We start from the raw sequence: 16,923 nt of genomic DNA, 5'->3' as shown, positions 1-16,923 counted from the left end.
GCTAGAGGAAGCTCCCCGCGACACAATAAATGTGGCAAAACAAATGCACCCGAATTCTAAATGGACCAAAATCAAGTTTCATTAGTATTAAAAAAAAGAACAACGGCAGAAAAATGTATTATCTAGACTGCTTGACGCATATTACAGCAACCCCGGTAAGGCAATGAATCAGGCTAGCGAAGTTGGCCAAAGCAAGACAGCGACAGAATCGGGCATACGCTTGCCTTTACGCCTAGCTCATCTTCACCTGAAGACGCCTAGGGACTAGCGCTGTTTGAGATCTGTTTGTGATAGATCTCTATATAGTACTATATAAACGATTTGATATTGTACATAGGCGTATCTATCCTTCAATTTAATGGTTTGCGATATTTCTTCCGATATGTTACATGGTTTGAGAATGTAAGTGTGAAAACGATTGACCTAACTAGGGAGATCTTTTGTGTTACATCTTACATTTGGTGTACGTGTGAATTGAATATTACAGTAAAACGTCCACTTTATGTAACACTTGGTACCCAGGGGTGTTCGTAAATTGAAAAATTTGATCAGGTGTCAGTTTCCAATACCTAGATATCCCCTGCCACTGAGCACCGATAGGCTGACGGCGGCCAGGCCTACCACGAACCGACAGTGCAGCAGCGTGGTCTACTGCGCTAGAGACTAGCTGAATTTACCTTCGCAAAAAAACCAAATTATTTTAAGCATTTTTTAGACCTCTAGCTCCTTAGTTCATAACAGGCAGCTCATAGGCCAAATTTGGCCCCAATGCAGCATAACAATTTACCTGACGTGGCCATATATGGCCATGATAATGTCATACTATACCCAAATAGGGGCATATCACATTTATTTGTACACAGCACATAAAATTTGATAGTGTGGAGAGAGCTTTAAGTAGATGAGGTTGATTGTTTTTTATTATAATGGATATTTTGAAAATAGTGTATATAGTATTAAATGAATAAATAAATGTAATTTGATTGTCAAACTGGTATTTGGTATGTAATTAAGGAATCTCACCTATACACATTATAGTATGGTTTTTTTGTGCTTCTACATTATAAAATTTCATTTTTACATTGATATTTGTAACTAAATACATCAAAAACCTACCTGTTCATGAGTAAGTCTATCTTTCTCCATTTCTTCAATCTTTGACTGACTACTGGAGTTAACCTCCCTCAGTAGGCGAATGTCTTCTTCAAATCTACCAGCATTTTCTTGCAACAGGTCTATTTGCTTCTGTTCTGTGTTCTGCAACTCTTCTTCAAATTCTTTTATTCTTTCTTCTAATGAGACAATTTTAGATTTCATATTTTCCCCATCTTCCAAAATGATTTGATTTTTAGCTTCCAGCTCTTTCTTTATGCCATTCAGTACTTCAACTTCTTCTATGGCAGTTTTAGCCTGGTAATCCAACTCTTCTTTTGCCATGATAACTGCCTCATGATCTTCTAAAACTCTTTCCAAATTTTCTTTCAAATTATCCCTTTCTTTCTCAATTTCTTCAAATTTAGACTGAATCAATTCTTTATCTGTCAATGCAGTTTCAAGTGCTATTGATGTTTCATTCATCAATGCTTTTAAATTGTTTTCTATTTTATCTTTTTCCATTATAGCTTCTTCTAGTTTTTCCTCTTTTACTTTCAGTTTTTTGGCCAGCACTTCTGAATCTGCATTCAGTTTGGAGATGTGTTGTTCAAGTTCTGCTTGTTTTTGCTTCATTTCTTGGTCAGCTTTCCTCAAACTTGCAACTTCAACATGCTTTTCTTTTTGGAGATCTTCAGTTCTTTGTAATGCCATATGCAACTTATCACTCAACTCTGCAACTTCTGTTTCCAGTGATGCAATCTTGGTTTCACTGTCTTTAATTACTAAATTACATTCAGAAATGTTGCTTTCAAGTCCTGCTGTTGTTTGTTGTGAATTAATTTCTATTTCATTTGCTCTGTCTTTTTCTCTGTTCATACACTGTGCTGTTTCTTGCAATTTGAGTTCAATAGCTTCTATTTTCAACAATTCTGCATCTAAAACATGTTGATGCTCTTCTCGTAAAGCCACTAATTGTTGTTCTAGTTGTCTGATTTCAGTTTTCAAAGATGTCACAATTTTTTCAGAATGCAAACGTACTTCTGTTATGCTCTCAGACGCTGACATTTTCTCAAGTGCCAAATTGGATGTTAGTTCCTCAACATTCTCCTTAAGTTGTTCTATCTTATCTTTTTGATCCTTAATAACTTGTTCTAAATCAGTGGAATTCTCATTCAGTTGTTCAGCACTCAATATCATTTCTGCTTCTTTAATTTCAATAGTTTTGGTAAGATTGTTTATCTTATCTGTGTAAGAGTTTATTTTAGACTCTTTATCTTCTATTTCCTCTTTTAGATGCATTTCTAACATTGTTGAATGTTCTTTCATATGTTTAAATGTCCCCTGTATTTTATTAACAGCATCTAAGTGTTCTGTCTTCAATACAGATATAGATTCTTGAAGTAACAATTTTTCAAGATTCAGGGCTTTTACTTCACTCTCTATGGAGAAGATTGAGTCACAGTGGTGCCGTTCCTTTATAGCCAGTTCTGATTGCAAATCAGAAATTACTGCTTTCAGGGCCCTTATTTCTAAGCTTAACTTTTCCTTATCTTCCAACAACCCTTGACACTTTAATTCTGTTTCATTTTTGGCTAATAACAGATCTTCCAGTGAACTGTCTGCTGTTTTCAAGTGAAGGCATAAATCTTTCTTAGCTTTCAACAAACTGTCCTTGTCATTTTTCATCGATTCTTGTTGAACTTTTAATTCATCACATTCTTTTTCTACAGACTCTAACTGGGTTTGCAAGGACTCTTTTTCACTTGTTGCTATTTCAGAATCTCTAATGTTTTTACTAAGAGCTTGACTTAAATCATTTTTAATTTTAAGTTTTTCCTTAATGACTTCTTCAAGATTCTCTTCTATCTCACGCAGTTTTGTTGATGTTTGTTGTAATTCTGAACTAAGCATTGATATGTTGAGCTCCATTTCCGATCGTATTTGTTTAACTTCTTTGTCAGCTTTCATCATGCTTTCTACTTGGTCATTCTTTTCTTGTTTATGATTCTCAATTGTTTGGTAAGCGATAATTAGCTTGTCATTCAGCTCTGTAACTTCTTTTTCAAGTGATAGAATATTGTTTTGATTTTCTTTAATGATTGAATTGCATTCAGCCATCCTTGATTCCATTTCAGCCATTGTCTGTTGTGTGCTACTTTCTAATGTATTTGCTCTATCTTTTTCTCTATTTAAGCATTCAATGTTTTCTTCTAAATTTGTCTGTAATGCCTTTACATTCTGCATTTCAACATCAATAGCTTGTTGATTTTCCTCAAGTAAATCAGCCAGTCGTCTTTGAAGCTGTTCAATTTCCCCTTTGAGAAAAGATTCCATCTTTTCATAGCAAGAATTTTTCTCTGCAATTGTTGTTGAAAAGTGCAATTTCTCCACTTCTACCTTATTCCTCAATTCTTCAACTTGGTGTTCTAATGCTTCCATTGAATTCTTTTGCTTCTGAATGGTAATTTCGCTTAGCTCAACATCTTGCTGCAAGATTTGTCTTTCAGACTCTAATTTCTCCTCTAGTTCTGTTGATAAAGAATTGAGACCCTTCAACTCAGATTCAAGTAGTTGTATTTTTTCTTCCTTTTCATATATATATATTTCTTTTTGTAGCATTTCTTCCTTAAATGTTTCTATTGTCTGACTTTGATTTTCTTTCATGCTGAATATCTCATTTTTTAAATCAGCTATGTTTTGTTTCTTTCCGCTCAATGAATCCATAATTTCATCTTTTTCCTCATTGTGTTTCTTGACTTCAAGTTCCAAAGAATGTACTTCACATTCCTTTTTTGCGAGGATGCTGTTAAGGTCAGCTTCTTTTTGCCTCAGAATCATTAATTCATGTTCCTGTTCTCTTAGACCTGACGTTAACTCCTCAATATAGCACTCTTTCTCTGAAAGTTTTCCTTCAAAACCTAAAACCTCTTCATCCTTTTTTCTAGACATTATATCCATATCTATTTTAACAATACCAATGGCTTCTTCCTTTTTCAGGAGCAGTGTTTTGTGTGTCTGTAATGCACTCTCAAGTTCCTCAACCTTTTCTAACAAGGCTTTTGAGTTGCTTTCTTTATCTTCTAGGTCCATTTGAATAAGATCTAGGTGGCCTTGCATTTTTTCCTTCTCTTCCTTTAATGTACTATTCTGTTGATTGAGACCAAAAATTTCTTCCTCTTTGGCATTTACAATATTGGATGATTTCTCAAGCATTTCCTTTAGAGAGGATACATGTTTAGTGGCATTATCATATTGATCTGACAGATTGATTATTTTTTCTTCCAAGCTTTTTTTGATACTTGCAAATTCTGACTCATTTTTCTTGATGACATCGTTTTTGGCATCAAAGGCTTCAGTAATTTGCTGATTCTTTTCTTGGAGTGCTTCAACAGTATCAGTTATGTCTTCCATATCCATTTGCAAAATATCAAGTGATCCTTGTAATGCTTGACTTTCATTACACAAAACTTCTTTTTCCATTTGTAGACGCTGTAACTCATCTTCTTTGTCTTGAACTAAATCAGTAGATTTAACCAGCTTGCTTTCTAAGACACACATTTCTTGTTCCAGCTGACTAATTTCAGCATTCATCTTGACAGAAATTTCATCAATTCTCTTCTCATAGTCCTGAATATTTGCTTGCAGTAGTTCTTTTTCCTTCTCCTTTGATGAAATGGTATCTTTGCTTTGGACTAATTGCTCCTTAATCATCTCCATATTTTTCTTTAACCCTTCAAACTCTGTTACTTTTGTAGACAATTCTGCTTTTGTGTCTTCCAAATAATTGGATGTTTGCTCAAATGAGGACTTTAATTTCGTAATCTCATCTTCTTTGTTGTGAATTATCTCTTTTATTTGTTCACTCTCATTAGTCAAATATTCGTTGGTTGTTTTGAAGTCTGCAACTGTTTTTTCATATGTAGAAGACACATTCTCAATTTGCTCCTGGAGTTCAAGCATCTCTGCAGATTGCTTTTTTATGACCATCATTTTAGCATTAACTACTACTTCAAGTCCAGCCACCTTATCCTTAAGGTTTTCATTTTCTTGTATAGTATCCTTTGTTATTATTTCCAATTTCTGTAATGCCTCACCCATGTTCTTGAGCTCACAGGATACTTCACTGCATTCAGTAGACAATAACTGAATCTTGGTTTCTTTTTCCTCAACCACCATTGTGTTGTGTTGATGGACCTCTTCAAGTTTGGCTGTTAGCTCTTCAAATTCTTTCTTATTATTTAACATAACATCTTGTAATTGCTGGACTTCAATATCCTTTAGAAGCAACTCTTCCTCTTTAGCTTCGATTTCTTTTTTTGCAGCCATTATCTTTACACCTACTTCTTCATTTTGTAATTTTAGAGAATCATGTTCTTTAGATGTTTCAGCTAATAACTCTCTTACTTTTGCTTCTCTCTGACAAGCAGCCAAAGCTTCAGTTTTTAGATTCTTGATTTCATCATCCAAGTTGCCTATTTGCTGGTCCCTCTCAACAAGAAGTCCACTAATGTGCTCAACATTTGACACTGCTTCCTCCAATTTCTGCTGGCTTTCCAGTGCTGATTTAATATGGACTTCAACTTCTTCAGAAAGTTTTCTAAGAGATTCATCTGACCTTGATTTTGCTTCCAACAATTCTGCTTCCTTCTCCTTGCCTAATGATATTACTTCTGAAATGGCAATGAATTACTATTATAAACAGTTCAACTGAGCATTTCAGTGAAGAATCACACTGAGACACATGAACTACAGAAACATTTTGTCCCCTGCTAAACTAACATGTTGGTACGTAGTAATTCTTACCATGCATTTTTTGTTCAAGTTCTTGACAGAGTTTCTTCCTTGTTGTCAAATCTGCATCCAATTTCTCAAGCTTCTCGTCTTTTCCGATAAGTAGACACTTAAGATTTTCACATGTATCATCCATAGCACTGTGTAAGCAATTTCAATATTTAATTATATTTTAGAGATTGCAGTTCAGTTAAATACAGTTATTTTTTAAATTAATGAGCCTAGCAATAAACTCATAACCATTTTTAAAACCACTACTAAAATTTTACATAATGGTAGAAACCTATGGCGGAATTGTTTTGGCACATTATTAAAAGTAGCATATTTATGGTCTTACCTTTTGTTTTTTGAAACATCTTGGAGTTCTACCTGTGCAGTCTCCAATCTTGCTCTAAAATGTTCTGCTTCAGAAGATATCACCTGTAACCTGTCAGTCAAATCCCTTACTTCAGTGCTCTTTGCATCCGCAAGCTCACACAATTTTTTGTTCTTAGATTCTAATGTAGAAATTTCAGAAACATGAGATACAACAGTTGCTTTCAGTGCTTCAATACTGGCAAGATGATCTGCTTCTTGCTTTTGTAGACTACAAACCTTCAGTAATTCATTTTCAATTGATGCTGCGAGTTCTGTGATCTTGTTGTCCTTCTCTTCTAAAGTAAGTTTACACCCTTTAATTTCTTCTTTTTCCATATTATACATTCTTAATGTTTCTTCATATTGTTGTTTCAGAGATTCTTCTTGCTTCTGCAGCTGGCTAGCCCTTTCAATTCCACTGGAAATACATTCTTTAAGCTCTGAAGCTTTACTCTCATATTCTTCTACTTGAATCTGGAACTTCTTGACAGTCTCTTTCTCTTTCATAAGTGCATTTAACATGCACTGGCACTCTTGCTTGAGCTCCCCTTCTTGTCTCTTCAAATTGGAAATATTTTTAGCCATTTCAGATGAAGATATTTCTAACTCTGCAAGTTTAACATCCTTTTCTTCTACCATATTTTCTAACTTTTTAGCTGCTTCTTTTTCTCTTTTAACTGTATTTAGTAAATCTTGGTGACTTTGTTTTAAAGAAGACAATGATTCTTGTAATGAGCTATCTTCCTTTTCTTTCTTCTGCATTTGCTCTGTCATAACTTCCTTCTCCATCTTAAGAGAGTCCAACTTTACATTTACCTTACTAACTTCGCATTCACGTTTCTTCATGATATCTTCAGCAGATGACAATTTATTCTGAAGATCAGCACACTGTATTTTCAGATTTTCTAGCATGTTACTCAATTCTTTGATTTTGCCATCATACTTAACTCCCATTGATGCCATGGCTGCTTCCTTCTCAGATTCTTTCCTTTGTAGGTTATTGATGGTTCCTTCATTTTGTGAAAGTTCTTGCTTCACTTTCTTGAGCTGATCTTCTAGATTAGTCAACTTGAAAGTACTCTGCTCCAATCTGGAAGCCAACATATCTTTCTCCTTTGTGATTTCTGAAATCTTCTTGTTCAGTTGAGTTTCTGTTATTTCATGTGATCGCATACTTTGCTCTGAGACATTAACCTTTAGCTTAAGGTCATTAACCTCAAGTTCAGCTTTTGTACTCTTACTTTGCATTCTTTCAAGTTGAGTCTGTAAATTGTTGCGCTCATTTGTCAAGTGATTCACTTCTTGTTGCATCTTGTTTTTTGTTTCATTCAATTGCTTTTCCATAAGAATGTTGGCCTGTACTTGCTCTGAAACTTCCATTTTATGTGATTTTTCCTTCTCCTTAAGTTTCTGATCAAGAGATTGCCTAACAGCCTCAAAATTATGTCGCTGGCACTCCATTTCTTGTGCAATGAGTTTCAATTTTCTTTCAGATTCAGCAAGCTGCAAATATAAATATTTATAAAGTGTGTTATGGTAGTTGCTGTTAGAATATAATTAGTAACTAAAAGCAAATCTTTTCAGTTATATTCCTTGTTTTCCATAAAATTAATTTACAAATTGTACAATCACAAACTATAGGTTGCCTGATCATAAACAACTTTTGTTTGGTTGAAGATGGGCAATACAACCGATTGTTTTAATTTTTGCCTTGTGACACTCTTTTTGCTCTATACAGCAAATACAAAAATACAGTAGTACAATATGAAAAAAAAATTGTGTTTGAAACTGGTGTTAAAAGTTTTTGTCAAACCAGGGGTGGATCCATAAATTTTGAAACAAGGAGGCAACTATTTCATATAGGCCTAGATGTAATATAATTATATAGATAAATAAGTATCCAATAATGGTATGAATTGTGTTCAGTTTGTGTACTATTGTAACATTTAGTATTTGTATGCCACTTGTATTATTTTATGTTAAAAAAAAAAGAAAAACCGGTTCTTACGTTTAACCTGGATAACGTTTTGCACTAGATTATTTTGAGATTAATTAATAAATAGCACCCTCAATAATAAAGCACGCGAGATGAATTTAAATATTCAGGTGCGATTGCGATTCTTCAATTGATTCAATGCCGCGTGTAAAAATTCATACTAACTTGCCATTTCAAGAGTGACGGACATGGTCTGATAAGTAGGCATTTTTCGTTTTGACTACGCGGCCAGTCTACTACGAACTAATAAAGCATAACAGACAGCTGCGCATGCTCACAAACCTTACTGGCTAAATCGGCGTTGTGATAGCTTCCGCGACAAAAACCCAATCTGAATTTGGCGTACTGGCGACTACCCTAATATTGACAAATCAAATAACCGGATTGTTTGGCAAACTGCTGGTAATTTTTTTGTTGGGGGTTGCAATTTTCATCGCATCCGCGATCGAGCATTGTTTGTTCAATAATTATTATTAAAACAAGTGAGTAATTAAATGTTTTATGAAGGCCTATTTATACACATACAATAAATGAGGAATGAATAGTCGCAGCATAAAATTAGGTAAATCAAAGGATAGTGAAAAAAGGGGCCTCTTAGGCTTAGCCTAGGCTAGGCCTAGCCTTGTCAGGGTGGATTTCGGGTAGGAAAAAACACATTATCTGGTGCTGCTAGCTAGGGCATCTGCGGCCATGATATCGTGGACCAAGCCTTGCTATATAAATACCTCTGTTTAAAATTATTATGTACATTTATTTGAACATCATCGTTTCATTTGGCAAATTGCCTGAGTAGGCCCGACACCCCTCTTCCCCCGGTTCCCGACTCTTTTTTGACACCTAGGCCTAGGCTAGGCCGAGCCTGTAGGCCTATCCTAGCCAACAGCGATACATCACTCAGTGTTTTCTGGAAACTTTTTATTTTGTAGTATTAATTGACTAAAGGTTTTTTTTTTTTTTCACATTTCCTTTTTCAAATATAAAACAAGGGAACATTATTCCCTGGTAATAAAATCATAGTCGACTAATAACGCCCTCTCCGTAGGCCTACGTACATGTGCTGCGTCGTCGTAGTCGCTTTAAAAAATGAAAACAGCTCTTGGTGTAGTACGCGAACAGTGTCTTGGCATTGCCGTCACGGTCCATTAGTTCGTAGTAGACTGGCCGCGTAGTCAAAACGAAAAATGCCTAGTGTAAAGCCTGCGCGTTACGCAGGCCTATCACAAATTGTGATAGGTGGAAGCCTGCGCGTCTTGCAGGCCTATCTGTTAAATTTTATAGTGCAATTTTGGCGAGTAAGACTGGTGTTCCGTCGTTATGTCGTGGTTGCCACAAGAATGTTAAATGACGTGGTTCATGTGGGTGTGACCCAAAGTGACGATAGAAGTCTGGAGACTCTAAAAATGGACGTCATGTTAACAAGTTACTATCAAAAACACGAGTTTATTGTTTCAGTGAGTTTATAAAATACATCAACTGTAAAATACGAATATATGATGTTAGTTAAAATAAAAGTCATGGATATATGTACATTTGGGAAATGCATTGTTAAATGTTTCAAATGTCGTTCAGGTGGTAACATAAATATAGTCCTATGCAAAGATTTTATAATGTCCAAATGTTAAAACAGAGATATTATTATCGTGGAGCTTTGATATATATATATATATATATATTATTATATATATATATATATATATATGTCAAATTAACAATGTTATTGTTAATGAATGCATTTTATTATGGTTATGTAATAATGAAATCATTATGCAATGTTTTGATGTTAAATTGCAGAGTTACTGTGCTGTTTGTCTGTTGATTTGGTTATTGCTCAGTGAGACACATAATTGCTGTAATTGTGACGGTTTGGTCGATGGTTGTGCTGATAGGACTATTATTATACAAGGTGAAGGACCAACTACGTGTTGGCACCAATTCGTGTGTCGCGACTCTTATTATCCGTCGGTATGACACAAGCACTGCAAAAGTAAGATGGTTTCAATGAGATTTGGAATTGAAGCACTTCTCTAAAAAAGCCTAATACTTTGTGACAGTTGCGTATTTATATCTGGCTGTTTAAATATATAAGTTCATATAGACATGTCAGCTATTATCAAAAATAAACCAAAATATAAATTTAACGTTTAATATGGTCATTTTGTAGACGTATAATCTGCACACCTTATATTGCATGTTGTTGAAAGTGAAATATATATTATGTGGAAAATATAAGGAAATCTAAAAATAATGTAAATTGTGTTATATACCACACCATTTAATGAATAAAAACAAGTTGTGGTATATATTGTTTGATGATTTGAAATTAAACATATAAAGAATGTACAACCAAATTGTCTTGGTTTGTTGAGGTCTAGTATCTGAGGACAGAATCTAATTACCTTGAACTTGGGCGCTAAAAGTAAGTTAGCACCGGCAGCAGCAAAACCGGGAACATGTGCTCCCATGCCCCTTTCTAAATCCGCCTCTGCAAATATACACGTAGAAATGTATTTCATATATTTAAAAAAAAAAGCATTATGTACCTTAGTGTTAGCTTCCTTAGTTCTAGAACTTTCGTTGTTGCTCTCTACTATCAGATTACTTATTCTTTCATCTTTTTGCAGCATTTCTTTTTTGTATTCTTCTAAATGATTGCGGTGATCTTGAACTTCGGTCTTCAGATTAGCAGCTTCTTTTTCCTTTGTCTGAACTTGAAGTTCAAGTTTATGACTACTACATCTTAACTCTAAAAACAGACACACAGGAAATAAAAGTTTTACTAAAACAAGCTTTTTAAAAGTAAAATTATGTATATTTTTATGCATATAGTAAACATAAAAAAAATATATAATGGCATTTAGTTGTGTCATTTATTACTGTCACTTTAGATACCAGTTGCCAGAATTGAATGAATTAAAACATTTGATGGCCTGGAACATTATAAAAAGCATTTGATGGCCTTGAAAATTATTTAAAAAATCATAATTTGCCCTAAAAGCGGGTTTTTTAGTATAGATATTTTCCTGGTAATTTTCAGAGAAAAATGTTCCAGTTACAATGTTAAGAAAAACATGTATTGCAATGTTCTCCCCAGAGCAATAAGCTGTAACGGCCCCATTACAGCTTTATCCAGAAAAAAAGTTTAAGCTTAGTTTAAAGCTTAAATTTACCGATAAACCTTGTATGAGTTATTTACAGCATCAACAATGTTGGGACCATGTTTCACTGTGCTGTGCCATGGCTGTGCTAAGTCTACCTATTTCTTAGACTGATTCCTAAATTTATATTGAATGTGATGCTCCAGCAGTTGGTTGGCATTTAGCAGAGGTGTGTAAGATTCTATTAGTTGGTAAACTTTCAGTAAAGTATATGAGGCATGTTGTGGCAAAATGACTAAGTTGTAGCAAAAATTTAAATTCAAGTTATTGGTATTTTCAAATACCTGAGAATGTGATCTTTAAAATGAGGGATCATTCATTCAAATTGGACATTTCAAACCTAAGTTATTGTAAAGTAAAAGTACAGTACTTTAAGAGTCAAGATAAACAGGATTTTGAGTAATTGCCTTTCAAAGTTATTTGTGCATACATTGTTTAATTGAATGAACTATGAAAAGTAACGTTAAATAAACAATTTGTTAACCACTTCCAGAACTAATACTTTGGGACATGATTAATAAGACATTAAACTGTTGACCTATAGTGAAAAACAAATTTGGATTTTTTATCAATTTTTTGAGGTCCCATATTTTATAGCTCATTTACTCATTACTGGACTGTGTGACAACTTTACCATTTCGCCACAACATGCCTCATATAGGGAAACAAGAAGAGGAAATTGGGGGCTCAGATAGAAAATTCAGGAAAAGTGTGCCTCCTACACGACCACTGCCTAAAATTCGTCGGAAGTTGTTAGAAACAATAAATAACAAAATCAAAACCGCTGGCTATTAAGTCTTTGCAGACAATATCACTATTATATCATCGAACCATGACAATCATCAACAACTATTTTACAACTTCAATAAAGGCAGCAGTCAAAATGGGTCTTATGCCCAGGCCTGATAAAAGTTTCCATTTAGCCATAAACGATAACAAAAATAAATGTAATGCAATATTCAATCAGTAAAAGAGAAACGAACTAAATTTTTAGGCCGTATTACACTGAATAGGCAGATTAAATTATCAGCTAATGCAGGATTAAAATTAATTGGGACGATTGAAACGTCCAGCCAGCTCTGGGCAAAAATTTTGTATTGATTATAAATTATGTTTATTATCAACCTATTGATTCACCTATGTTTCGGGATTTTTCTGAATTTTGTTTTGCTACATGATTTTTTTGAACAAAAGTACTTTTTTGAAAGTGGGGGTATAGGTAAACTTACCCTACCCAGCAAAATTCCTATTCTTTTGCACACAAATGACCTTTTAAAGAGCAGGCATTTTGAAAAACTCATAACAAACAAACAATAGGGCAAAAAATTACACTTTATGACTGAACTGGGGTGAATTTAGTCGAACTTTTCGTTTCTGGAGTTTTTATTTTACGTCAAGTACGTATTTCTTCGCAATTATCGTTTATTCTCCACCGTACCCACTTGATTTTTTTCACTTTCCGGGAAGTCAATCGCTCTGAGCTTTGCGAATGCGCTAAATTGCCAATACATTCTGCTGCTCTCGCTCGCTCCGATCCTTTCATGTAAAAAAGCAAGTGAGCGAGAAGATGACAAGTATGATGAATAAAAAAACTAAACAGTAGGCCTATTTTGGTTGAGTAGTAATGGTGGAAAGATAGATGGGAAGGTTTGGTGGTAGATTTGATCGATCTAGGTCTAGCTATGGATGTCTTTGAGCCAGAGGTGAGGCCTATGCCCTATATCGTTGGGAAATCGTCGACAGGAGAAGGTACCTACTATGCCAGCCCAGCGGGATTCATTCCCAGCCCGGCTAGGAGGATGGACGAGTTGAGACGATTGGGTCGGTTGTCGTTGTTATGCGGTATCATTTGCTACTTAAGAATCGAAGGAAAAATGGGAGACCACAGTTGTTTGACGATGATAAATTCAAGAAACTGTGCCTTGATAGTGATACTAGGATGTTATCAAACTCGTCTATGAATCGAAAAGGGGAAATTCTCAGAGAATAAACGAGGCAACAGCATGCCTTACATAATATATAGTAATAGTAATATTTACAGGCCTAGGCCTCCTGTGCAGTTCAGTAGTAGGGCCTACATCAAGGCGTATAACGCTTACCCCTACAACAATTACACTGGGCAGGCAATGCGTGAATTGGTAGGAAGATTGGTATTATGTAGTACTATTCCACGCAGTTCTCTTAGCTAGACCTGGACTTGTTGACTGGCTGAGATATGACTATGTGACGATTAGCCTAGAAACTGGACTGGTTTTGATACTAGGCCTAGCCTCGGTCTTTGTTTTATATGCAAGTTAATCCATAAACTACTCTCTTCTGTCATTTTTTTTTTTTTTTTTTTAATTTCTATGTATGTGGAAAATGTAGTTGATTACCAAAGGTTACAATTTTTATTTTGAAGACTCCATGGTCTAGGAAGTGTGCATTTTTTTATGGGGCAAGTTTCCAAGCTGTCTCTTATACACATCTAGATGTGTATAAGAGACAGATTCTAAACTATATTTGTCTCACTTCAGCTAGGCCCAATGTTGTCCAGATTGATGGCCCACTATATTATTGGGCGAACTTAAAGTTGCACATAATGCAAAAGAGAATCTTACAATGCGAAAATTAGAAAATCAATAAATCTTATTATATGCCTAGCTTCAATATTCTTTGCGGTAAAAAATTGTTAAAATCTACCGTTGGAGGCATTAAGGCATCTTTGTAGGACATCCATACAATGTTCAAAGTACATTTTGCAATGCAGAAAGTTTGGAACATGGTCTTCGCCATCACTTTCTTATTACTTTCCCAGCAGTCTTACGGTACTTATCATCGATGCCTACATCACACTTTCTATTTAACCTATTTAAAACACAGTCTATTATTTGTGTTCCATGGATACCCATGATGACATAGGTTTTTTTATGTCCTATTACTAATATACAACATCAACTACTCCGACATTCTCAATCCTAGGCAGTGAAAGTTGGCCCTTATCCAAAAAACAAACACAAATCATGCACCACTGGCACTAGGTGAAAGGGTAACCATGTGCTTTCTCTCCTTGTGCATCAATTTTTTCTTACACTTGCTCGAATTTGTCTAATACTAAATTATCATGGCTAAGTGATAATAAATAAATCTCTACAAAAAAGAAAATGTTTATTAATTGTTGTCTTAACAATGAATTATTATTTAGCTTATTAGACCTATATGCCGAAAATCGCGGGTTTCTCCCGATATTTTAGGCCGTCTCCCTCCTTCCGATTTTTATTATTTTCTCCCGATTTTTTAAAATATCCTGAAAATTCCACAAAAAATTTAAATTCAACGATGTCATAGAGCAATGAAACAAAATTTATTATCTTAAGCCAATATATTATGGCACTCGCACAGCCATAAAAATGTCATAAGCTTGACCAGGGAGTTGTAAGTTGTGTGTGGTGGCCCAGACTCTGCGGCCTTGGGTCTAGTTACGCACGTATAGATGGAGCCTAGCAAGGCAAGATTTAACGTTTCTTCATGGCATTAAGTACCAGTTATTATAGGCTAGACATAAATGCTGACCTAAAACATGTAGTATGATTTACTAAATTAAAATATATGTTTTTAATTTCTCAGCAAGTTGCAGTTACTTTGCTAGAATTCTATATTTGAAGAGATGTAGTAAATCAGCTGTAGCCTCTCATATGCCAAGCATGAACCAAGCCTTGTTGACTGCTGCCAAAGCGCTCTACTAGCACAATGCTTAATAGATAATATTAATATTTATAAATTTATATTTTAGGGCATCTGCAATCTTTTTGTGTAATACTTTCATGTTGCGCAGCGCATTGTAAGGCGTCACAGCGCGTCGCTATAGGAGGCGATCGTTTCACGAAAACATCTCCCTATTTTTTGCTTTTCCAACTTGTGATCTCTGTGAACGTGGTGTCGCCGCACGTTTTCCCTTTATACAGTTTTAAAAAATCCTGGGGAGAACACTGTATTTTACGAGCAATTTGACACTAAAGTTTTTAATTTTTGCATGAAGTTTACCAAAACCGATGATTTTATTTAAGTAAATTAACCCTTTCCAGTCTGCCCTATTACCATTGCCTGAGGCTGTACCAAAGCTGAGAAATTACATCTACACTAAATGTCAGATTTTTACTGGCCGCAGGCATTTTATTTGGTCTGAATACAGGAGGCCCTCTACAGAAATACTCCTACATCACTCTCAAAAAATCCTATAGCGTGCAGCCTACCTATAAAACTAGAAATTGCAAATTGCAAGTAAAGTGCTGCGAAGTACAAATGCATATAAATGTTCTTCGAACAAAATTATTTATGCGAGTCAAGTGAAAATACTGAATAATAAAAATATAACAAATAATATGAGACACGACCCATTGTCTATATTAGAACACTTCTCATTGGGTAACAAAGTTCATTTTTGTCAAAAAGTGTCTATAGTGGTGAATTATGGTTTAGGTTTTTTTTAATAAAGTTTCAAAAATTTCTATGTATGTGGAAAATGTAGTTGATTACCAAAGGTTACAATTTTTATTTTGAAGACTGCATGGTCTAGGAAGTGTGCATTTTTTTATGGGGCAAGTTTCCAAGGGCGGGTTTTCTAGGGGCGAGTTGACTGCCAAAGAGTGTTGCCAAAGTGTGAGCTAGCGTGTTATTTGATCACAAGTGCGAGACATCGCAAGTGTGAGCCAATGAGCCATGACAATAGATACGAGACGTTACTCGAGTTGTGCGAGGCATCGGCTGAGATTTGTGGAGTACAATTCAAAAAACAACTATAGGTCTATCATAGTTAATTATTGTGATGTTAAATAGACAATGTTAGTCATCAAGGATCGACGTTGTTTTTCATTGGGACCTTCGTCCCTTCAAGGCTAGGCCTATACCATCCTAGTCTAGGACGTTGGTATGTGTTGGTTAGTCTACAAACGTCGCCTAAAGTAATTTATTTTACCCGGCAGAACGAAAAAAGGAAACTCCGCTTTTCAGTCTTGACCCTTGTTTTTTGACAAACAATGACCTTTCAGAGGTTAAATTGCTGTCAAGAATATGAATTGGCTGCTTCGCAGCAATAATTATCAAGAAATCTATACAAGGCGTACGTACAATGCCCCTCGCTATGAATTATGGTCAAAGAGGGCGTCGTCGTGACGCCACACGCCAAGGGTTAAGTATGTTTTTATAGATAACAAATAAAAATTCAAAAAAAATATTTTATTTGTGATCTATAATTGTCACTTTAGCTCTTTAGCTTTAGATGGCCCTGAAAATTAAAAAAATTATAAAAATCATGTTTTTGCCATAAAAACAGGGTTTTTTGGTAATAAATATTTTCCCAGTAGTATTTGAAGTAAACATTACAGTCAGCTAAAGGAAATACATGTATTCTGAGTAATTTGAGAACAAATTCAACTCTCCTGCATTAATACTAATTTAATTCTAGTACCTTTATATGCAAAACTTATTAGATTTTTGTTATATGGCCAAAAGGGATGACCCAAGGTATCAGATGCATGAAAAAACAGGTCT

At 34.9% G+C, this 16,923-nt stretch overlaps 1 protein-coding gene across 2 annotated transcripts in view; it reads right to left on the bottom strand.

Moving 5' to 3' along the window:
* LOC117106087 (centromere protein F-like) overlaps positions 1–16,923 on the bottom strand; it is a 46,816-nt gene that overhangs the window by 12,342 nt on the left and 17,551 nt on the right. For both annotated transcript variants that reach the window (XM_033247425.1, XM_033247424.1), the window contains exons 6-9: positions 10,780–10,982; positions 6,224–7,746; positions 5,899–6,026; positions 1,117–5,765 (exon numbers count right to left, since the gene is read on the bottom strand). In XM_033247425.1, the coding sequence (XP_033103316.1) occupies positions 1,117–5,765; positions 5,899–6,026; positions 6,224–7,746; positions 10,780–10,982 (6,503 nt within the window). The remainder of the gene's footprint in view (positions 1–1,116; positions 5,766–5,898; positions 6,027–6,223; positions 7,747–10,779; positions 10,983–16,923) is intronic.

This window comes from Anneissia japonica, unplaced genomic scaffold, assembly GCF_011630105.1.
Source record: "Anneissia japonica isolate Jap-2015-1 unplaced genomic scaffold, ASM1163010v1 scaffold287879_len466271_cov187, whole genome shotgun sequence".
Classification (NCBI taxonomy): Eukaryota; Metazoa; Echinodermata; class Crinoidea; order Comatulida; family Comatulidae; genus Anneissia; species Anneissia japonica.
The sequence above is the reverse complement of the archived record's forward strand: the minus strand, read 5'-3'. Positions and strand labels throughout refer to the sequence as shown.